This window comes from Rhinolophus hipposideros (assembly GCF_964194185.1).
Source record: "Rhinolophus hipposideros genome assembly, chromosome: 4".
NCBI classification, from domain to species: Eukaryota; Metazoa; Chordata; class Mammalia; order Chiroptera; family Rhinolophidae; genus Rhinolophus; species Rhinolophus hipposideros.
In genome coordinates, this window is record NC_138050.1 from 9857791 (window position 1) to 9883101 (window position 25311).

At 37.3% G+C, this 25311-nt stretch overlaps 1 protein-coding gene across 3 annotated transcripts in view; it reads right to left on the reverse strand.

Annotated features, from left to right (window-relative positions):
- Window positions 1-25311, reverse strand: part of SGCG (sarcoglycan gamma) — a 101391-nt gene that overhangs the window by 20697 nt on the left and 55383 nt on the right. For all 3 annotated transcript variants that reach the window (XM_081047191.1, XM_081047192.1, XM_081047193.1), the window contains 3 exons: window positions 25097-25184; window positions 20206-20325; window positions 257-329 (listed from right to left, as the gene is read on the reverse strand). In XM_081047191.1, coding sequence (XP_080903317.1) covers window positions 257-329; window positions 20206-20325; window positions 25097-25184 — 281 coding nt within the window. The remainder of the gene's footprint in view (window positions 1-256; window positions 330-20205; window positions 20326-25096; window positions 25185-25311) is intronic.

Genomic DNA, 25311 nt, shown 5'->3' on the forward strand with positions numbered 1-25311 from the left:
AGGACCTGAACTGAATGAAGCAGGCAGCAAGGCGAGTAGAGTCCTGGAGTGCAGAGAAAATAAGAGTGGAGAATCAGGACTTTTTACCTCCTTGGAATTTTAGTAAGTAAAGACTAGTTATCAGCAGCAAGTCATGAGAATAAAGACAACTAACAGAATAAGAGGCAATTTAGTAATAACTGCTAAAATATTATTCCAGCACCTATCCAGGTATCTTCTATAAGACGGTGTGTTTATTTTTGAACAAAATTTTTACCTCAGTTCCTGAAATGGGTCGGCTCTTACGAGGGGTGTCTCCACTGAATGTTCAAAGATAGCCCCTTCAGGCCCTAAATGAAAAACAAAGATGCATCATTTCACAAAAGTAAAATACATGACACCAAAAACATTTAGACTATATATTAAAGCACAAATAGGTTTTGATCTTTGCAGCTGAATTTGTGCAGATGGTTGAGTTACAGAAAAAAAATAGGCACAACTGCTTTCTTGCTTTTCCAAGGATACCACGATTTCACTAGTTTCCTATAAAGAAATGATTTTTTAAAAGCAATTTCAAATATGCAGGCTTATTTTAAAAAGAGAAAGTAATATTAGCATTCAAACTGAAAAAGAAGCAATTTCAGTTGAAAATTGCTAAGTCCATATATTTTAGATAATAGCAATTTGACTCATTCTCTGGATTTTATTTGTAAAAATTATATGTCATTTGCTTCTTAAGTCCCATTAGGAAATTATAGAACTATCAAAATTTTTAAATATTTAAAATTGTCTGTCTAATTTCTAGCAATCAGTATGTTCCCAGTTGTTTCACTAGTCTGAGAACCTAATTATACACAGGACAGAGAGTTGGTGGGGGTGCAGAGACGCAAAGGTGACAGTGACATGCTCTTTGATATAACTAACTGGTTTAATACTCAGAACTCTACTAGGAAGGTAAGATTATTTTCCCATTTTACTGAGGAGGAAACCGAGGAACAGAAAGATTAATTAAATTACCTAAAGTGTCACAGCTAAGGGTCAGAGCTGTGATTTGAATTAAAAGCCCACACTTTTAATCTATATGCTATAGGTTTTCTCATACATAAATAACAAATACTATACGATTGAAAGTAATGGGCCAGTAGCAAAGTACAACTAAGTTATTCTGGGGGTTATGCGCAAGGGAGAATTACTTTAAGGCAGCAGGGAAGTCTTTCTATAGTAAAATGCAGTAGCTCTGAACTTTAAAATGAATAGACTTTTGTGATTATATGGAGGTTGGGGACAATGATTTACAAGGACAGCAGTAGTAGCCCAGGGACAAGGAAATGTAATCAGTGTATAGGAATGAATAAATAATCCAGTTCACTGGAAAAGTAAAGGATTCAACATGGAAATACAAATTTATCTTTCATATTATATTCAAAATATTTCTCCTGTTTAATTTTATGGGCATGCACAGATTTAAGTAGCACCACATTGCCTGTACACACTGATGATTTACCTAGATCCCTGTGTCTGTCCTAGGCCCCGCCCCTGGCTTAGGCCCCGCCCCTGGCTTAGGGTCTACTCCTGATTGAGGGCCCGCCTCTGGCTTAGGTCCCATCCCAGACATTGGGGTCTGCTGCTGCAGTTTGCAAATAATTTGTTTCTCTCCCTCTTGGTTCCAAAAGGAATTCAGCACATGTTTTCACATTGTGCAGACTTTCCTCCTTAGGAAACAATTTAAGTGTTTATTTTTTAATTTAGTCTTGTACTAGTTTTGATGCTTGCTGCTGAAAGCCTGGGTTTATGTTTCCCAGACATGAAGGTGAGAAATCATGAGCTGGAACAAGTTTGTCAGCAGCACTTCCTAATTTAACAATTCACAATATCCTCACATTTTCTTCACAATATTAATACCTATAATTAGCTTGTTATTATAATTACTGCTTCTTTAGTAGTTTTGTTTGAATATGAAGACATGACAAAAGCATACATTCTCATTCAAGAAATAATAGTTTGGGGTACGTAAGTAAAAGAGGCGTAAATTAGTACAAAAAGAAATATCAAAATTACAAACCAGATTTGGTAGCATGATCAACACAAAAACTACAATCAACTGAAATAAAGAAGTTAAAGTTTCATGAAAATTATAATTAATGCAAATTATATTCAGATGAGAACATATCCTCATACATGCTATCACAGCACACATCTCCTTAAAAAAACACTTAAGAACCTAAATCGTAATGGTGACCATTATGTAAATAAGACTATATGAAGCATTGGAGATTCCATAATAAACCGGGCCAATCAAATTTTAAAGTACAATGTCTAGTTTGCCTGAAGTATACACAACATTTTATGTTTGGTGTGGAGAGGGATATAATTTAACACAATAATTTGTATGATACTTACACTCCCTTTATTCTTTACTTTCTCCCTTGCTTCTCCTGATTTGCAAAATATGTTTTTAAGTAAATAAAAAATACATGTTACATCAATCATTAATAAGACAAGTAGAGATATGCTAAGTATAGTTTTATACACTAAGTACATTTATTGTCTGTGATTTGTATAGTATTGCTTGAAACATAAGCATTGCTTTGTTGTGAGAAACCTAAGATGAGCTTTATAAATCATTTTAAAATGATGATTCCTTTCCATAACTAATAGAATGGTAGAGTGAAAAGGAATGTGGGCCATAAACTTCTGTGTAATTATTTTACCTCTTTATTTTTATATAAATAAAAACGATATGACAGGAAAAAAAAGTGTCAACACATTTTACTCTATATAAACATATACCCTTTCTAAAACAAGCTAGAAACTGCAATGTATTCCAGTTGCATAAATACTCATCTTATTTCCTAACTGGTTTCATAAAATACAATAAATGTTTCCTAAATGGTTTCCTAAAATAATTCTCAGTAAATGGTTGCTGACTTTTGATGTAATTATATTTCCTTTATATTTGCACTCATTTTTAAAAAAAATTATTTATTGGGATGACAATTGTTAATGAAATTACATAATTTCAGGTGTACAATTCTGTATTACATCATCTATAAATCCCATTGTGTGTTCACCACCCAGAGTCAGTTCTCCTTCCATCACCATATATTTGATCCCCCTTACCCTCATCTCCCTCCCCCCGACCCCCCTTACCCTCTGGTAACCACTAAACTATTGTCTGTGTCTATGAGTTTTTGTTTCTCATTTGTTTGTCTTGTTTTTGGTTTATATACCACATATCAGTGAAATCATAGGGTTCTCTGCTTTTTCTGTCTGACTTATTTCGCTTAGCATTATACTCTCAAGATCCATCCATGTTGTCACAAATATTCCTATATCATCTTTTCTTACTACTGAATAATATTCCATTGTGTATAAATACTACAAATTCTTTATCCATTCATCTACCGAAGGACATTTTGGTTGTTTCCATGTCTTGGCCCCCGTAAACAAAGCTGCAATGAACATTGGAGCACACGTGTCTTTACGTCCTTTGTGGAGTTATTGTTGTCCGATTCATTGTAAATTCCAGGGGAGCTTTACAGAGGCTCACCTCATGCCGCCATTTTTCCCCCTTCTCACATGTGTCTTTATGTATAAATGATTTCAAATTCTTTGGGTAGATACCCAGGAGAGGGATTGCTGGGTCATATGGTAATTCTATTCGTAATTTTTTGAGGAACCTCCACACTGCCTTTCATAGCGGCTGCACCAGTCTGCATTCCCACCAACAGTGTATCAGGGTACCTTTTTCTCCACAGCCTCTCCAACACTTCTTGCTATTTGTCTTGTTGATGATAGCCATTCTGACTGGGGTGAGGTGGTTTTTATTTGCATTTCTCTGATGATTAGTGATGTTGAGTGATGTTGAGCATTTTTTCATATGTCTATTTGCCATTTGTAAGTCCTCTTTGGAGAAATGTCTCTTCAGGTCCTCTGCCCATTTTTCAATTGGGTTGTTTGTTTTTTTGTTGTTGAATTTCATGAGTTCCTTGTATATTTTGGATATTAGACCCTTATCGGAGGAACTGTTTGCAAAAATCTTCTCCCATTCAGTCGGTTGCCTCTTTATTTTGTCGATGGTTTCTTTTGCTGTAATATTTGCACTCATTTAAATATTACCAACCGAGGGCGCCGGGACTATGGAACGCAGACTCCTGGAAGCGGAGCACAGGCCGTGCAGCGTTGCTGCGCGGCTCCCAGAGACTCAAACTACCCCTAACTGAGAAACAGTGTCAGATTACAGAGGGGCGTCTGCGCTCAGGTGCTGGGAAGATTGGCAGCCGGCTCTGACCATCGGAAGAGGCTGGGAGGAGGGGATTTTCGCTGGACGAGGAGAGAGGAGACTCCCACACCCCCAGCCACCACCTTTTCAGGCCTGCGGGAGGAGTGTGAGTGGCTGGCCTGGGAGGGAGGAGACCCCTCCATCCCCAGGCCCCACCCTTTCTGGCTGGCCTGCGGCGGGGCAAGGGCAACCGCGGAAGCAATCCCTGAGTTCAGCAGTAAGCGGCAGTCGCAGCTCCCGGCTTTCAGCAGCTTAGAGATCTCCCGCCCGCCCCCTCCCACTCATCCTTGGAAGGAGGGCCCTAAGACTCAGGAGTACTGGGCACAGGGCTGTTGGAGCTACTCTCAGCGTGCATTTGTGCAGGAAAGGACAGAAACTGCATGGTCTCTCTGAAAACTGTCATCCAGACCCCTCAGCCCCTCGCATTTAAATCTACACTCCCAAATTCACTCTGGGCACCAGGTGACTAGCGATGCCTGCGCACTAGGCAGGGAACTCTTTGGCACAGCGGAGGACAACCTGGAGATCACCTGGTGGGCTTAAGCCAAGACTGGTGCTGCTTTCTGTTTTGCTTTGCTTGGTGGTCTTTATTTTTATTTATTTTTTTATTTTTATTTTTTATTTTTTATTTTTTTATTTTATTTTATTTTTTTTTCTTTCTTTCTCTTCTTTTTTTTTTCTTTTTTCTGCTTGTTGTGATTTGCTTTGTTCTGTCTTTATTTCTTTGATATCTTTGCCTATGTAGAGTGGGGATTGTCGGTTGTATTTTATTTGTGAATGTACTTGATTTGTTTTCTTTGTTGTTGTTGTTGTTGTTGTACTTGCTAACTTTATTTGTGCTGAAACTGCCCTACCAGGGCCCAGCTTAAGAGGCACAAGATTCAACATATCCAGAAGCCAACTCTGGACCAAACCAGAGTACTACCGGGTTTGACCTACAAGTCACCCATGGAAGGAGGGCCCTAAGACTCAGGAATACTGACCACAGGGCTGGTGGAGCTACTCTCAGTGTGCATTTGTGCAGGAAAGAACAGAAACTGCATGGTCTCTCTGAAAACTGTCATCCAGATCCCTCAGCCCCTCGCATTTAAATCTACACTCCCAAATTCACTCTGGGCACCAGGTGACTAGCGCTGCCTGTGCACTAGGCAGGGAACTCTTTGGCACAGCATAGGACAACCCGGAGATTACCTGGTGGGCTTAAGCCAAGACTGGTGCTGCTTTCTGTTTTGCTTTGCTTGGTGATTTTTTTTTTGTTTGTTTGTTTGTTTGTTTGTTTTGTTTTGCTTTTTTGTTTTTTTGCTTTTCTTTTGTTTTGTTTTGTGTTGTTTTGCTTTGTTCTTCTCTTTTTTCCTTTCTTTTCTTTTTCTTTTTTTTCTTTCTTTCTCTTCTTTTTTTTTTCTTTTCCTTGCTTGTTGTGATTTGCTTTGTTCTGTCTTTATTTCTTTGATATCTTTGCCTATGTTGAGTGGGGATTGTCGGTTGTATTTTACATGCGAATGTACTTGATTTGTTTTCCTTGTTGTTGTTGTTGTTGTTGTTGTACTTGGTAACTTTATTTGTGCTGAAACTGCCCTACCAGGGCCCAGATTAAGAGGCACAAGATTCAACATATCCAGAAGCCAACTCTGGACCAAACCAGAGTACTACCGGGTTTGACCTACAAGTCACCCATGGAAGGAGGGCCCTAAGACTCAGGAATACTGACCACAGGGCTGGTGGAGCTACTCTCAGCGTGCATTTGTGCAGGAAAGGACAGAAACTGCATGGTCTCTCTGAAAACTGTCATCCAGACCCCTCAGCCCCTCGCATTTAAATCTACACTCCCAAATTCACTCTGGGCACCAGGTGACCAGCGCTGCCTGCGCAATAGGCAGGGAACTCTTTGGCACAGCAGAGGACAACCTGGAGATTACCTGGTGGGCTTAAGCCAAGACTGGTTCTGCTTTCTGTTTTGCTTTGCTTGGTACTTCCTTTTTTTTTGTTTTTTTTTTTTTTTTTTTTTTTTTTTTTTTTGCTTGTAGTGATTTGCTTTGTTCTGTCATTATTGCTTTGATATCTTTGCCTATGTTGAGGGGGGATTGTCGGTTGTATTTTATTTGTGAATGTACTTGATTTGTTTTCTTTGTTGTTGTTGTTGTTGTACTTGGTAACTTGATTTGTGCTGAAACTGCCCTACCAGGGCCCAGCTTAAGAGGCACAAGATTCAACATTTTCCAGAAGCCAACTCTGGACCAAACCAGAGTACTACCGAGTTTGACCTACAAGTCACACACCCAGAGGGAATTCTCTGAAGGCACAAGAGCCCATAGAGGCCAAACCTCATTTAAGTGGCCAACCCTCACCCAGCAGAACACCCTGTGGTGAGCAGAGCCAAGTTTCACAACTAGACGGCCTAGGAGTTAAGCCCACCTACTCACAAGCAAAAAGCAATCAAAGTTCTTCTTGAACAGGACGATATACTAAACACACGAGCCTCCTGTGGAGCACATGCAGAGAAGAACGAAGTAGTCCAAGTCAAATATAAAAGACACATACTACATAAGATAACCCAGCAAGAACTAAGAGCTCTAGGGGATCTTCCTAATACATCAAAGCAAACACAGAGAGTCAGTCAGAATGGGGAGACAAAGAAACATGTCCCAAATAAAAGAACAGAAGAAACCTCCACAACTGGAACCAAATGAAGCAGAGGTAACCAACATGTCAGAGACAGAGTTCAGAACACTGATGATAAGAATGTTTAAGGAGCTTAGAGAAGACATAAAGAAGGATATAGAAATCATAAAGAACAACCAGTTAGAGCTAAAAAAGGATGTAGAAATCTTAACGAACAACCAGCTAGAACTAAAAAACACAATTACCGAAATTAAGAACTCACTTGAAGGAATGACCAGCAGGTTAGATGAAGCAGAGGATCGAATCAGCGACTTAGAAGACAAGTTAGCAGAGATCACTCAAACTGAACAACAGAAAGAAAAAAGAATAAAAAACAATGAAGATGGGTTAAGAGACCTCTGGGATAACATCAAGCGCAACAACATGCGCATCATAGGAATACCAGAAGGCGAAGAGAAGAAGCAAGGGATTGAGAACATATTTGAGGTAATAATGTCAGAAAACTTCCCTAACCTGATGAAGGAAACCAACATACAAGCCCAGGAAGTGCAGAGAGTTCCAACCAGGATAAACCCAAACAGGCCCACACCAAGACACATTATAGTTAAAATGGCAAAGCTTAAAGACAAAGAGAGAATCTTGAAAGCAGCAAGAGAAAGGCAGAAGGTTACATACAAGGGAACTCCCATAAGACTATCAAATGACTTTTCTACAGAAACATTGAAGGCAAGGAGGGAGTGGCAGGAGATACTCAAAGTGATGGAACACAAAGGCCTACAACCTAGATTGCTTTATCCAGCAAGGCTATCATTTAAAGTTGATGGAGAGATAAAGAGCTTCCCAGAAAAGAACAAACTGAAAGAATTTATGACAACCAAGCCAGCATTGCAAGAAATACTAAAAGGACTTCTGTAAATAGAAGAAAGATGAAAACAATTTACTACAAATCTAAAAATGGCAATAACTATGTACCTATCAATAATCACTTTAAATGTAAATGGATTAAACGCTCCAATCAAGAGACATAGGGTGGCTGAGTGGATAAGGAAACAAGACCCTTGTATATGCTGTATACAAGAGACTCATTTCAGATCAAAAGACACACACAGGCTGAAAGTGAAGGGTTGGAGTAACATATTTCATGCAAATGGAAGCAAAAAAAAAGCTGGAGTTGCAATACTTATATCTGACAAAATAGACTTTAAAATGAAAAAAATATTAAAAGACAAAGATGGGCACTATATAATAATAAAGGGATCAATCCGACAAGAGGACATAACCCTAGTAAACATCTATGCACCTAACATAGGAGCACCTAAATATATAAAACAGGTACTGATGGACATAAAGACAGAGATCAACAGCAACACTATCATAGTAGGGGACTTCAACACACCTCTGACAACAAGGGACAGGTCCTCCAGACAGAAAATCAATATGGAAACATCAGCCTTAAATGATACTTTGGAGCAGTTGGACTTAATTGATATTTTCAGAGCATTTCACCCCAATGCTGCAGAATACACGTTCTTCTCAAGTGCTCATGGAACATTTTCTAAAATAGATCATATGTTAGGACACAAGACAAGCATCGATAAATTTAAGAAAATTGAAATCATACCAATTGTCTTCTCTGACCACAGTGCTATGAAATTAGAAATGAACTACAGGGGAAAAAAACCAGGAAGATACACCAATTCATGGAGGCTGAATAACATGTTGCTAAATAATGAATGGGTCAAGCAGCAGATCAAAGAAGAAATCAAAAGATATCTTGAGACAAATGAGAATGAGAACACGACGACCCAAAATCTATGGGATGCTGCGAAAGCAGTCCTAAGAGGGAAGTTCATAGCACTGCAGGCCTACCTAAAGAAACAAGAAACATCACTAATTGACAGTTTATCTTCACACTTAAGGGATCTGGAAAAAGAACAGCAAAATAAACCCAAAGGGAGCACAAGGAAGGAGATAATAAGGATCAGAGCAGAAATAAATGAAATAGAAACCAGAAAAACAATACAAAAGATCAATGAATCCAAGAGTTGGTTCTTAGAGAAGATAAACAAAATTGACAAACCTTTAGCCAGACTCATTAAAAAAAGGAGAGAGAGGACCCAAATTAATAAAATCAGAAATGAAAGAGGAGAAGTGACAACAGACACCACAGAAATACAAAAAATTGTAAGAAATTACTATGAGCAACTATATGCCAACAAATTTGACAACCTTGAAGAAATGGACAATTTTCTAGAGGCGCACAACCTTCCAAAGCTAACTCAAGAAGAAACAGAAAGCCTGAACAGTCTGATTACCACCAGGGAAATTGAATCAGTAATCAATAATCTCCCAACAAACAAAAGCCCTGGACCAGATGGCTTTACAGGTGAATTTTTCAAAACGTTCAAAAAAGAATTATCACCTATTCTCCTCAAGCTCTTCCAAAAAATCCAGAAGGAAGGAAGACTCCCAAACACTTTTTACGAAGCCACTATCACCCTGATCCCAAAAGCAGACAAAGACACCACAAAGAAAGAAAACTACAGGCCGATATCTCTAATGAACATAGATGCAAAAATTCTCAACAAATTATTAGCAAACAGAATTCAGCAATACATTAAAAAGATCATACACCATGATCAAGTGGGATTCATCCCTGGTATGCAGGGGTGGTTCAACATCCGCAAATCAATTAATGTGATACACCACATTAACAAAATGAAAAATAAAAATCACATGATCATATCAATAGATGCAGAAAAAGCATTTGATAAAATACAGCAACCTTTTATGATAAAAACCCTTAAGAAAGTGGGAATAGAGGGATCATATCTTAACATAATAAAGGCCATATATGACAAACCCACAGCTAACATCATACTCAATGGGGAAAAGCTAAAACCATTCCCCCTAAGATCAGGAACAAGACAAGGTTGCCCACTTTCTCCACTTCTATTCAACATAGTGCTGGAAGTTCTAGCCACAGCAATCAGACAAGAGAAAGAAATAAAAGGCATCCAAATTGGTAAGGAGGAAGTAAAATTATCATTATATGCAGATGATATGATACTATATATAGAGAACCCTAAAGACTCCACCAAGAAACTATTAGAACTGATAGATGAATTTAGTAAAGTAGCAGGATATAAAATTAATATTCGGAAATCAGTTGCATTTGTATATACCAATGATAAAATAGCAGAAGGAGAAATTAAAAAAACAATTCCATTTACAATTGCTCCAAAGACTATAAAATATCTGGGAATAAATCTAACCAAAGATGTAAAGGATCTGTACTCAGAAAATTATACAACACTGAAGAAAGAAATGAAAGAAGACATAAATAGATGGAAACACATTCCATGTTCATGGATAGGAAGAATTAATATAATTAAAATGTCCATACTGCCTAAGGCAATATACATATTCAACGCAATTCCTATCAAACTACCAACGACATTTTTCACAGAAATAGAACATATAATCCTAAAATTTATATGGGACCATAAAAGACCCCGGATAGCCTCAGCAATCTTGAGAAATAAGAACAAAGTGGGAGGTATAACGATACCTGATTTCAAACTATACTACAAGGCTACAGTAATCAAAACAACATGGTACTGGCATAAAAATAGATACATAGATCAATGGAACAGAATAGAGAGTCCAGACATAAATCCATGCCTATATGCCCATCTAATCTACGACAATGGAAGCAAGAATGTACGATGGGGTAAAGATAGTCTGTTCAATAAGTGGTGTTGGGAAACCTGGACGGACACATGCAAGAAAATGAAGCTGGACCACCTCCTCACACCATATACAAAAACAAATTCAAAATGGCTTAAAGACTTAAATGTAAGATCTGAAACCATAAAATATCTAGAAGAAAATATAGGAAGAAACTTCATGGACATTACCCGGAGTAAGATTTTCACTGATATATCCCCTCGCGCGAGCGAAGTAAGAGAAAAAATAAACATGTGGGATTACATCAAACTAAAAAGTTTTTTCACAGCAAAGGAAACCATCAATAAAACAAAAAGGGATCCTACTCTATGGGAAAAGATATTTGCCAATGATATATCTGATAAGGGATTAATATCACAAATCTATAAAAAACTTACTCAACTCAACTCCAAAAAAACAAACAACCCAATTAAAAAATGGGCAGAGGACTTGGGGAGACATTTCTCTAAGAAGGACATACAGAAGGCAAGAAGACATATGAAGAAATGCTCAACCTCACTAACCATCAGAGAAATGCAAATAAAAACCACAATGAGATACCACCTCACTCCAGTCAAAATGGCTATTATCAATAAATCAACAAACAACAAATGCTGGCGCGGATGTGGAGAAAAGGGAACGCTAGTGCACTGTTGGTGGGACTGCAGATTAGTGCAGCCACTATGGAAAACAGTATGGAGGTATCTCAGGAATCTGAAAATGGAACTACCCTATGATCCAGTAATTCCACTCCTAGGCATCTACCCGGAGAAATCCAAAACTCCAATTCAAAAATCTGTATGCACTCCTATGTTTATTGCAGCACTTTACACAATAGCCAAGATATGGAAACAACCAAAATGCCCATCGGTAGATGACTGGATTAAGAAGCTGTGGTACATTTATACAATGGAGTATTACGCAGCCATAAAGAAGAAAGAAATCTTATCATTTGCAGCAACATGGATGGATCTAGAGAACATTATGTTAAGTGAAATAAGTCAGAAAGAGAAAGACAAGTACCATATGATCTCACTTATATATGGAATCTAAAGAAAAGACTATGTGAATGAACTAATCAGAGTCAGTTTTGGGGACGCAGAGAAAAAACCGAGAGTGGTTAGATGGGTGTGTGGGAGGGGGTTGGGGATAAGGGGAAAGGTGAAGGGATTTGGAAGCAGCTGGTAACCACAAGATGGCCTCAGGGTTTTTCTTTTGAAAATTAATTTGGGGAAGGTATTCTATAATGTTGTAAAGATTTTGTTGGGTATCCGATGGACATGCGTCCTATTTGGGAGACCACCTCAGGGATACTGTGGATACCTGATCATGGCATTGTACATCAGAAGCTAAACATTAATGAATGCCAACTATAATTTTATATATATAATGTGATGGTTCAGTGTGAGGTCGGAGGGATAGTGGATGGGGGGAGGGGGGTTCACAGTATGAGGGATATAAATGATGAACGTCTAAGTATTACCTTGTTTTGTACACCTGAAACTAATAAATAAATTAATTAATAAAAATAAAAAATAAATAAAAAAAAAAAAAAAAAAAAAAAAAAAATAAATATTACCAACCGAGATTATATAAAAAATATAATTGGTGTAACATCTGCTCCTTATGGAAAGTAGAACACATTATTTGAGGTTGTATAATCTAAATTTTAGGCAGGGGAAAAAATTCCACTATAAAATATCATCATATAAATCGTGTATTAAAATGGCTGTATAATGTGACCCTGTATAAATATTATTTATACAAGAAAGTATAATCAAAAAGGCAAAGAAAAAAAAAGCCCAGCTTAAAATGTTAACTGTTGTTTTGTTGTTTTGTTTTGTTTTTGAGAATATGTCACCAAGATTAGACATAGTAAATGGTCTGGTCATTTCTACTATAAAGTACCACTGGTATTTGGATGACACCATTCTTTTCTGGATCTTAGAACAATTTGTGATGAATGATACTCATGTGAATATTTGCAGTCAGATTGTGGTACAAGATGGACTAAAATGGTGGTGAAGTAATTGAAAAGTTCTTGGGAGAAAGCCCAACAATCATGGAGGTCATGGATAGAGCCCAACAACTGGAGGGGAAATTGCTCCAAGTTGTTCCATTCTCCCCAACATTCTCCTACTCCTAGGTTCCTTCAGTTACAGAAACATACAGAATTTAGTATTAGTACTTCTGTTCAAACAGTAGATAATATATACCCAGACATTGGTTAGATATTAGTATCTACACTGGTAACTATCTATTAATTCCACACATTCATTGAGCATTTATGGACTAATATGGGCTTTTCAAGTGGTATAAAAAAATTCTTTTGCTCCCCCCTCTTACAGCGGAACTTCCACATAACGTGTCTACTTCCTCCCATTCTATTCACTCTGTGGCCACTTCAAACTGCCCTTTGCCTAATACTCCAACGAAAATGCTCTTGTTACTGTAATAATGACCTCCGTGATTATAAATCCAAGGGTAATATCTGTCCTCACGTTTCCTGGACCCAAAATTCTGGGAACACAGAATGGCACTGGGAAAATGGCTCTTGTAATATCCCTGCCACCATACTGCCTGTCCCTTCTCACTCTCTGCTGATGGCGACTCTCCCTTTAGCCTGGATTCTAACATTGGCATCTCTCAGGGTTCAGGCAGTTGATGGTACCCTCATTTATATCTCTAGTCGAGACTTCTGCTAGGAACAACAGATAGCTCACATGTCCAATAGCTGACTGGACATATCCAGTTGGCTTTTTCATGGATATCTTCAATTCCTGTAGCTAAAACATTAACCGTCAGTTCTCTTTACCTTGCCAATGTATTCTTCTCCTCCCAGGCATGTCCATTACCCAGAGAGCAATGCCATAATCCAGAAACAAATGTAATCTTTTCATCTTTGAGTTCTTTCCTACATGCCTGCCACCCGTTTGATCTATGTGTCTCTATACTATATTAGTTCTTAGTTTGGTTCCCTCTGTGATCGTTGCTACCACCTATGCCAGGTCACAGTCCTCTATTGCCTGTACTACAATCAATATCCTGATTGGTCTTACCACTTCCACTCTTTCCTCTAAACAATCTATTTTCCCTTGTAATGGTCATATTGATCTTAAAACGTATAACAAACTAAGGAATGCCATTCCAAACAACTCAATGTCTCTCCTTGGCCCTTAAAACAAATCCTAGCTTCTTTAATGGCTGATAAGCCCCTGCATGATCTGGTCCCGTTGTATCTCCTGTTACACCAGGCTTATTTCACACTCAAATTCAACAAGATTAAAAAATAAAAATCATGAAATAATATGACACAGAGAAGCCCAAACGGAGCAGTTATCCAAATGAATGTGAATGTCTTTAATTCCTCACTGAAAAATCAAAGTCTGTGATATTGGATTAAAACAGTAAATTCTAGCTAAGTCCACTTACAAGAGAAATGTAATGAGGAGAACTTAGGCTGCAAGGGTAACTTAAAGAGGCTAGATCCCCAAAGACCATCACAGTCCTCTTATGGATGTTTAGGGACGTCATTGTACGCAACTAAAAGGGGGATATCAACACACTTGAACAGAAGCAAAGCTGGAATAAAATATCCCACCTCCACACTTCTCCTGTGAGATACTTTATGTCTTTATAGTTTAAGCCAGCTTTAATCGGATCTTTTGCTCCTTTCAGTGGAAAGATTAACTGATGGATCAGGTCATCAACGGTCCACAGAGCTGCATCATAAAGCGTCTGGAGGTGAACATGTTGGATATGTGCTTGAAGGACATGGTGACTTACAACCACCTTCTAGATAACTGTCATCATGTATTTTTAGGGAACTTGACTTCTCATCCTTGTTTATATTCACTTCTTCAGTTGTTAAATCCTAGTCTCCAGGCCCTCTTTTGTCCAGCATTTCTACACCATCACTTTTGACTTTATGGAATCCTGCTTAGCTGCACAGAGAGGCATAAATAAATTGAACTGGCTTATCTCTAGATCTTATTTTCAGCGCTGGTGATGAGAAAATGGATACCACTCTAGGTCCCTGTTTTTCTTACTAAATCTTGGGGAATGGACCCAGCCTAGCAAATCATTGCCAAGGAAGTAAAGTACATGTGGGGCAGCCAAACTAACAATTTATCATCTGCCAGAAGTCAGTCCTGGCAATAGAATAGAGTATCTTTTTTTGAAGATGACATTTTGATGCTATTCAAATACTATGTTCTGTTGTCACTGGGGTTAGTAAAAGAGTCGTGCAAACTTGGGTCGCTTGGTGACCAATTCTATTTTTAGGGGGGAAAATGAGACTGCTTAAAGGCCTGGGACAACTTCCAACTAGTTGATCAAGTTGTTTAACATCCTCCATCATTTCGATTTAAAAATGATTATTCCCTGTCCTACTTGATTAAAGTCTATACGGAAGCTGCTTAATCGTTAAAGAGAGGCTTCATCTTTTTCTTTGAGTACATAAGACAAAGGTAACGGCAAGAAAATACTTCTTTATCCGAGTCAAGGTTAGGATTTGGTGCAAGTCAGGGATCTGGAGTGAACCACTTTAAAGAAGAAGCCACGTCACCCCTGCCCTTCACTCCATACTGAGGGCAGTTATGCAAGTGACCAGAGGGGAGAAAAGTGAAGCAAAGCATTTAATTCTCTTTCTCAGTCCCCAGAGGGGAGCTGGCTGTCTCTCTTCTCTTATCACTCCTCTCTCCTTGGCTGTTAACTGCTGCTGCTTATGCTGATCCAACAAACTCCAAAGGCTACTTGGAATCAATCCATTTAAAACAGGAACCAAACTTCTATAGTAAGTAGTGGAGAAAAGCTTTAATTGGAATTTATTTTGAAAAATTAAAGTTTATAAAAATAGTCGTATTTTATATTTTACAAAACCTAGTTATCATTGTAGCAACTATGAAATCGTATGAAATAAAGAATACATCAGGTTTTGCTTTTGGTGCAATTTTTCCAACAGTTGGAAATGTGTGAGGGCTGTATTAGTTTTCTACTTCTGTGTTACAAATGATGACAAACTTAGCTGTTTAAAACAATACCCATTTGTTAGCTCACACTTCTGTAGGTCAGAAGTCCTAGCAAGTGGGCTTGGCTGGGTTGTTTTATGCTCATAGTCTCACAAGGCCAAAATCCGGGAGTCAGCCAGGCGGATCCTTTCTGGAGGCTCTGGGCAAAAATCTGCTTCCGAGCTCAGTCAGGTTGTTGTCAAAATTAGAGTTCCATGTGGGTTTGGGGCTGAGATCCCATTTTCTTGCTGTCAGACAAAGGCCTCTCTGTCTTTAAAAGCCATAATATTCCTTGTCACATCGTGGCCCCTCTATCTTTAAAAGCCACAATATTCCTTGTCACATCGTGGCCCCCTCTATCTTCATAGAGCCACGGAGCAACAAATCTTTCTTGTAGTCTGACTTTCTCTGACTTCCCCTGCTACTATCAGCCAAAGAAAACTCGGCTTCTAAAGAGCTCGTGATTAGATTTGGCCCACCCAGGTGATCTCTCTTTCGCCATATAAATAACATAATCATGGGCGTGCTATCTCATCATATTTACAGATTCCATCCATATTCAGAGGGAGGGAATTTTACAAGGGCAAAGGTCATCTTTAGAATTCTGCCTACCACAGTGGCACAATATGACATTGTTCACGTAACATTTAACATCTGCAGTAAAACCATAATAACTGTCAAATTGAGGGCATTGCCAGTCTTCCCAAGGGTGAATATTTTAATCCTGTGATATTAAAATTATCAACCTTTGAAGTCTGTATCAGGTCATCATCTTTGTTCATTTTCACTTCTTCAGTGGCTGGCAAGTCTTGTCTTTTTTGTTACTGGCTTTGTTAGGGATTCCACTATTTTTACATAATTTCTGATTTCCGGAAACCCTGTGTCTTTGGCAAGACATGCAGTTTAATTTTACAATCAATTTGTATTTGTCTTATTGGATTCTGTACAATATCCTCCAGTCAATGAGAGATCAGTGGGTAAAGACGCTTGGAGCTGTTGTGTGAAGCACTGAGAGCTGCAACACTCGCTCAGGGTCTATGCTCATCTACAAAATGAGGCAGCTGGGATCGGAACTCAGTCTGGTTCTCAAAAACTTAGCCATTATTATTTTAAGCAATTGTCTATTATTATCCATCCATACTCTGCACTCTGTTTAGAATGATAATCCTTAATTTTTCTTCCTGATAGAGTCCTACCCATCGTTTTAAGACCGGCTTAATTTTCTCTTCCCTGGAGAAATCTTATCGGACCCACTCTTGTCTCTCCATCACAGTCTGGCACAACTGATCCCTTTCTATAGGCATATCCCGTAGCCTTTGGCTCAGACATTTATTACAGTCCTTAGCTGACTGTGTCCAACAAATTAATTAATGTTTTACGTCTCAGCTAAAATATAAACATCACCTATAAGGGAGCAGGTCTTACTTATTTTGAACTATAAGTACAGAGGGTGCCAAAAAATATATACACATTTTAGGAAAGGAAAACTGTATTAAAATTGTAATACTCAAGATATACCGATAACGAAAGATGAATACAAGTCACGTTTGACTTCTGCAATGACAAGAGGTGCTCAAAGTGGTTACCATCAGCGTCCAGACACTTCTGATCACGGTAAACTACTGCTTGAGCAATGTTGACCAAAGTGTCCACTTGAATACATTTCATTGGCACCCCCAGTGTTTAGCTTAATTACTAGCACATAATAAACATTAAATAAATCTTAATAAATTCTAGAGAAACTGTAGAGAAATGTTTTAAGATAAATCAGCAGTTCTCAACTAGAGATGACTTTACCCCCTCCCCTTTCACCCCCGCCAAAGACTTTTGTCAACATCTGAAGACATTTTGGTTCTCACAACTTGTGGGGAAGGGGGAGGAATGTTGCTGGATCTATGCATAAGGGTCAGAGATGCTGCTAAATCTCTTGCAATGAGCAGGACAGCTCCCTACCCACACCAAAAATATTATCTAGCTCAAAATGTTAACAGTGTTCAAGTTGAGAAAAGCTGAGCTAGATAATATGTAGAGAGAGTCAGACTTTGGATACTTGGATATGGAGAAAAAAGGAGAGAAGTGAGAATTGTGTAATTTCTTGCATTTCTTTAATGACAGAATTTAAGGAAGCCAACACCATATTGGAAAACTGACAAAAGTTAGTCTGGGTCAAAATGTTTACTGTTCATACCCTCAGTACTCATGGTCACCCTGTAACAAGAACTGCTATTATTGTAACAGCACAATGACAAGGAAAGTATAGAGTAGTTGCAAGTGGGAGTGCATTTGCTCTGGTTAGTTTCACTGGAGAGAGGAGGAGTTTGGAAGTAATTTATGCCTTAAACAAACAAACAAACAAATCTATGAAAGAAAAGAAGACTAAGGCATCTTAAAAGAGGATAACTTGAATGTATGTGCCAGGGAGTGTGTCTGTATGTTGCTGACATGTTGCTTCTCCCACTGCTGCTGGTGAAGTGAGCGTAGAACAGTAATTCTCAACGTGGCTCCTGGCACTGCAGCACCAGGCAAGAAATGCAGGTTCTCATGTCCCATTCCAGACCTACTGAATCAGAAACTCTGGGGATGAAGCCTAGCAATATATATTTTAACAAGCCCTCCAGGTAATTCTGATATATGCATGTAGGTAATAAATAATATACTTGCTTATCATGTTTCCTCATCTGTTTTACTAACTGACATCATGGCCTGGAAGGAGCTCTGGGCCAGGCAAGGTCCACTTCACTGATGCCCTGTGTAGGATGGCTGGGGTTGAGGCTATCCAGGCTGTTTCTTAGCCTATTTGCCCTGCATTGCAATAATACTCTACCAAGACCTTTGCAGTCCTTCGCATACTAATCCACTTACTCCAGCAACACTAATACAGTAGACATTATCAATCTGTTTAATAAAAGTGAGGAAACAGCCAAAAGAGATTAAGTAACTTGCCTGAGGTCATGCAGCTAGTTATTATTGAGGTAGGAATAGAAACTAGGTCTCCAATATAATGGCGGAGCAAAAAAGTGTATACACATTTAAAAAAAGGAAAAAAAACTGTATTAAAATTGTAATACTCAATATATACCAATAACAAAAGATAAGTAGAAGTCATGTATATACATATTTTTGGCACTCTCTGTATTCTCTGTACTACAAAACAGTGGATTTCTGATGACAGAGGCACTGGACAACCTGGCCATTTCTTTATTAGGCAATAATCAACTTCCTTAAATTAGATTATTTAGTGTCCTTGATTTTAGTAAGAAAACCAGGACCATACTGTCATAGAGTATGCTGCAACATAGGTTATGCATTTACAGTTTGTTTTGTTAGGAATTACAGATTACATAAAACATTGTGTTAAGGTTGAGTCTACTTAAGTCAGGGATCATTATTTCTATTTCATTTATGAATATTGGTAATTATGCATAAGAGAATAAAGTTGCTAAATGTTTCAGAATAGTACCTAAAAGTACTGGGATGAATTTAACAAATGTATGCGTTTTTCTGTCTTCTAGTCTTTATAGAAGCTCAGCAAGTAAATTTAGAACTTGTTCTGAACATTTTAAAAATAAAATTTCTTCTCAGTCCTAAAAATGAGTCCTATCATAATCCCCTCTTATCTTTATTTTTTTTGTGTGTGTGAAATTATAAGGAATCCAAATACCTGATAGAATGGGAATAAAATAGACTCGAAAGAAGGTTCTTTTGCAAAAATCATATGGAAAACATACTTTGATTTTATGCAAATGATAAGGGAATTTACAATAAGATTTAGGGTTACACCAATGGGAAAGAGATAAAGGATAGCAACATGGTGGAAGAAAAGAATGGGCAAAGATTTGTGAGGAGGATTCCATTCTCCTAGGAGAGTACCAAAGAATTTCAAAAGAAATGTCATGAAGAAAAGTCAACAAATACAAACTACTTTTTCTTATTTGCCTGAAAGATTCCAGAGTAAATGTGCCAAAAGTACAATTTGCTTTTGCAGAAGTACAGTCCATGGGATATTATTTTTTTCAAGAATTACTACAGATGAATGGATAGAGAAGATGTGATACATACACAATGGAATATTATTCAGCCTTAAAGAAAGAAGGAAATCTTGCCATTTGTGACATGGATGGACCTTGAGGGTATTATGCTAAGTGAAATAAGACAGACAAAGACAAATATCGCGTTTCACTTATATGTGGAATCCAAAACACAAAAACAAAATGAAAAATACTGGAATTCACAGATATAAAGAACAGATTGGTGGTCGCAAGAGGTAGGGTGGGGCATGAGCAAAAGAGGTGCAGGCTTCCTATTATGACTCCCAGTTATAAATTAAATAAGTCTTGGGAGGTAATGTACAGCAAAATTCTATAGTTAATAATACCGTACTGTCTATTTAAAAGTTGCTAAGAGTGTAAATCTTAAAAGTTCTCATCGCAAGAAAAAAATACGTTAAGTATGAATGGTGGTGGAGGTTAACTACACTATTGTGGTGATCATTTCATAATATAACAAACATCGAATCACTCTATTGCACACCTGAACCTAATAGATGTCAATTATATCTCAACTAAAAGAAAAAGAACTACTACATACCAGTTACTCGAAGTCTACCTGTACCGACCACAGTTTCCTCCTCATCCACAGTAAACAGTGGCTTGCCTTCCTTGGATTTGATCTGAAACTGTTGACTCTGGACTTCTACCATTTTGGGACCTGAAGGATTAATTGAAACAGTTTATTATAAAGTGTTTACAATATGCAGTGTCATAATCTCTGTTTTTACACATGGCATGTCACCAAGCAATACCAAATTACTAAACATTTAGGATTTGTTACTAATTGTGTTTTTTTTTCTGATACTGTGATTAAATGTATAAATCCTAAGCCTAAATCTATTATATTATTAAAATTCATTTATGTCAAACCTGTGCTAATCTATATCAAATCTATGTATGAATAAATTTTTTAAAAGTTAATTTTTTTCAGGTTTTTAAAACTTTCTCAAGATAATATAATCCTTCCATTCATGTTATTTAAATCTGCATTCTTTTGACTATTAACCAACTACGAATTTTGTATTCTGAAATGTGAAATTTGGGAAAGACCATTTTATGAATGGCTCACTTTAATGGACAAAGTTAATCCAGAAAATAAGGGTTACTCAGATTCACTCCTTTGGCCCTGTCCTCAGAAGACGTCACCATGGAAACAGACATCACCATGGAAGAGCACCCTCAAGTTCCTGCTGTTCCCTTTCACCTAAGGCATCTTTATTCCTTCTTTCTTTTTATTTCAGTGACAGAGGCATCCCTTTCTCCTTCAAGCTTAATTCCTTCAAGTGAGCTTTAAATCCATTGCCTTCCAAATCGTTACTGTATTCAAATGTTTAATGGGTGCTACTATTAGTCAGACACTGGGGATACTGCGTCCTCATGGAGCGTATGAGATCTTGTTCAGTTTCTCTGATCCATACACTTGGATTCTCATCATTTTATGTTTCATAATTTCTCTTTGTGCTTCCAGTCTTTCAGACCCCAGCAGCATAAGCAATGAATCTCTCTAGGACACAGCTTTCAGCATGTGCTTAAGGAACTACAAATGTTCCCTAGTTCTTTTGCATGTTAGTTTTGTAGTCTTATTTAGAAAATAAGTTTACTGAGATAATGGATAGCTTACAGTTTTTGTGTATGTGTCCCTGACAGTAGTCATTAAAGCTGATGGATACCTGCTAGAAATTAAATAGAAGCTTTTTAATTAGTACATTAATCCATTTTGGACATCTTCACCCACATATTCTTATGATATTTCATTAATTAGTACCTCAAAACCCTTCAATTATTCTTCATTTAAATGTGTGTGTGTGTCACTTACAAAGTAGAACTCATTCTTTCCTCTATGTTTTATCTTCTTTCTCTTAAGGAAGCCTATCTTAATTTTTTTGATACTTGCTTGTAAGCTCTTCTGAGCTTTCACTCAGATTTATTCACCCAGTGACTCAGTGTCAGCATTTCCCTCTCTGAGTCACTGATAAATCTTACATATTTACCATTTAAACACTGATTTGCATTGAATGATGAATATGAAGTTATCTTAGTTACAAATTGAGAGAGAAAAAACTGGAATAATTTATCCAGTAAGAATTTTGCTCATTGGAGTTCATATAAGAATTTTAGGAGGCTTTATTACATGAAAGGGGTTAAACTAAACGGTATTTTTTCTGGAACCACTGTTTCATATACACTGATGAAATCTTCAACAAATAAGTTTAGTTGCATAATTTTTATCAGTAACAAAGCCATATAAACCCTTGCTTAAATCGAAGAAAATGCCGGAAAGTGGAGTCTATTCCATTCCACACAAATTTATCACATGTTTTTTTAAGTTCAAGTTTCCATGCTGAGAATTGAGGCTATGTAAGTGAGTGAGATGTAGCTCAGAACTTAGGAGTTTGTAGTCTATAGAAGAAAAAAGCATGTAAACGTAGTTCCACGACAATGTGATAATTGCCATGATACAGGCATAGACAACGCTCAATGAGAACCCTGACAAAGAACTTATGGTCCATCCTTGGGGGTCAGGCTGGCACCAGGTGGGAGATGATACCTGAGCTGACCTCAGAGAAACAGCTTATGGTTCCCTGATTTCATTAATTAGTACCTCAAAACCCTAATTTGAGGGTTTTGAGAAGGAGGCACTCCAGGTACAGGGAACTACTTGAGCAAAGGCATAAAGGTGAATAAAATTTCATCTTCGTTTTATTAAAATATATAGACATTGAATGTTAAATTTAAATATGTTTTGCCGCAGAAGAAACTGTTCTTCAATGATAATAAGCCCATAATCACAGGGATAATTATCTCTTAAAATAATTGAGTGTGTGAGTCATCTTTTAACTTTTATCAGTTTTCTACTAGTTTTTATAGCCTAGCTGGACCTGGATTAGAGTTGAGCAAGTAATTTTCTTTTGCAGCAGAGTTCTTTAAGAAATAGAATTTAAATTCTATCTTGGTAATTTAAAAAAGGAGCTATCTGGTAAAATAAAACTTGTCATGAAAGGCTTCAGTACAAAGAAGGAAATAAATAAAAAATAAAGGAAATAAATATAGTAAGGTTTTATGATCTGATGGATTAAGTTTGTGAAATTGGCTTAAGGGTTTTTCTGGTGAAAATACAATCAAATTCTTCCTGACATACAGTATGTCTCATTAACAGCCTTCCCTGCCCCACTATGATAGCTTGAATTTAAGATACCATCATGTAAAAACAAATATGAAACCCTGCCAACTCGTCTGAGCACAACTTGCATACTTCTGGGTGTGTTTTATTTTTAAGCTAACCAGAATTATTATTTAAAATAAAAATAAAATTAACTATAGTAACCAGAGCTGCATTTATAACTGGTCCTTGTTGTTGATTATGATTTGCTATCTTTTAGTTCAAAGATTTGAAATGCTAGCTATTAGTGCTTGCTGTTCAGTGTGGGGTTTCTTTTGGAATTTAAGACTTTTGGTTTTGATTGTATTGTTTGCCAATTTTAACTGTGGTTTAGTAATAAACAATTATTCATTTAATTAAATGGGATTAATTTGGCCAGTTAACAACAATTACATTTTAATATACGGATTGGCTAAATTTAACTTCTTTCAGGAAGTGTGAGGCTGGAATGACTATGATTGTCGGTAGACATTTACTGAAAATAATCTTGGATTTGGTGAGCTGAGTTATATTCCCAGTTCAGGGTTCTCAACATAACAGAGGCTTTCCAACCAAAGGTTTAACATGAATCACTAATTTTAACAGTCTATTATGCATGAATCACTAAGGTTAAAACTCAAGATTTGAGGCCAACAGTTTAAAGCAATTGCAATGGGACACTTATTTTCTTTTAGTAAATTTCTTGTCAAAAATAGGAACCGTATTTGCAACAGCTGGAACAGTTACTGGCATGCCTTAATTTAAGGAAATCTGGTAAGAGAGAGGAAGGGCTAGTGGAAACGCGCCTGGCTGAGAGAAGCAAGTCTTGGGGTCATTCCTGGTTAGGCTTTTCTACCAACTAGCTGCGCATTCTTGAGCAAAGTAGCTTTTCAGTTTCTTTCATCCATGAAATTGGGAACAGATTTATATTATCTCTAACTCCATTGCGTGCTATATGGAAATCCACATTTAACAAAAAATTAAGTGAGGAAATAAGTTTTTGTATTAAATCATTTTTATAAGAATATAAAATGAATCTTTTAGTTTTGTATCTCCTAAGGAATAATTACACATTTTTTACATGTTATTAATTACTTGACAGCATATACAAACTAACACATAGGCATTCAATGTTTTTTGAATAAATGACAAAAGAGGAGCAACAATCCCTCAAACATTTAAAAGCTAGTCAAAGAATTTTAAGAAATGATGATAACTATAAATCATAATACTATATAATTAATCAAGAACATATGATCTGATTTAGGCAAGTCAGAAGAACATGTGTACTGGATAAAGTCAGGTTAATCTCTAGATCCACTGAGAATTTCATTGGACTTAGTCATCAAACAAACTTCCAAGCAAGAAAGAAATACAATTCATTATTGAGAATAAGTAATAAAGATTAAAACAGAACATAAAATATGAAGTTCTTGTACCAGTATTATAAAAAGGAATCATCAGGTTAATATATAGCTATAGTTTCCAGTGTAACATTATTCTATTTTGTAAAAACAGCCGTTAAAAAAGAGAGACACTGGCAGTTACCAGTTTGTGCTGGCAGTGCACTTCTCATCTATTTTCCCATAATCATAAGAGCCATCCAGTTGCTTAGGTTTAGCAAATCTGTAGCATGTGAGAGAGTACAGGATGTATACATATTAGAGGTACTTTGTTGTGAATTTAGGATTTGTGAAGTTGAAGACCGAGTTGTTGGTGTTGAGAGCTACAGCCAATCAGATGAAGAACCAGAAAGGTTCTGGAGATCCCAGAGAGTTAGAACTGAGGCAGCCATCATACTCAAGAAAAAAGGATGGGCAAATATACATTGGAAAGGAGGGGTACATGGGGAGAAGGACAGAGGGGATGGAGAGAGAGAAGGGGAAAGGGAGAGGGAGGGAGGGAAAGAGAGAGGGAGAAAACTTTTAGCTCTTAGCCTCTGATCTCTTTTCTTTTGAGGCCAACTAATTTGGTTCCTTTACTTTGGTCTTGGCAAGATTCTTTTGTATCCTGCAATAATTATTATGTTTTTTATACTAGCTTGGATGGTCCTCTATTTCTTGGAATCAAAATAACTTTAATTAAAATACTTCAGACTGCCCCCCGCCCCCCGACTCCACCTCATGTTAACTATTCTCTGTGGTCAACACAGCATGATATTTAGAAAATTCACACTTTGATGGCTGATAAAATAACTTTAAATTCTTCAGAAGAAAAAACAAACTTATCCACTCAGCACACTAGTCAAAGACCACGCCCACGCAAAGCACAGTGATGGAGCTGGACTCACCCACTTTTAACCTGCCTGTGACATTTCCTTCAGAGTTTCGTGCATTGACGGTCACATTCTGAGTAGACTGTAGGAGCAGAGAAGAGTCCTAGGAAGGGATTTACAAAATAGTGAGTCAATTATACACTATTTAAAATCTAAAGACCATATCTTTATATTTGTATATAAATTTAAGATTTATGTGAAATAATTTCTCTAGAGTCACAGGTTCTGTG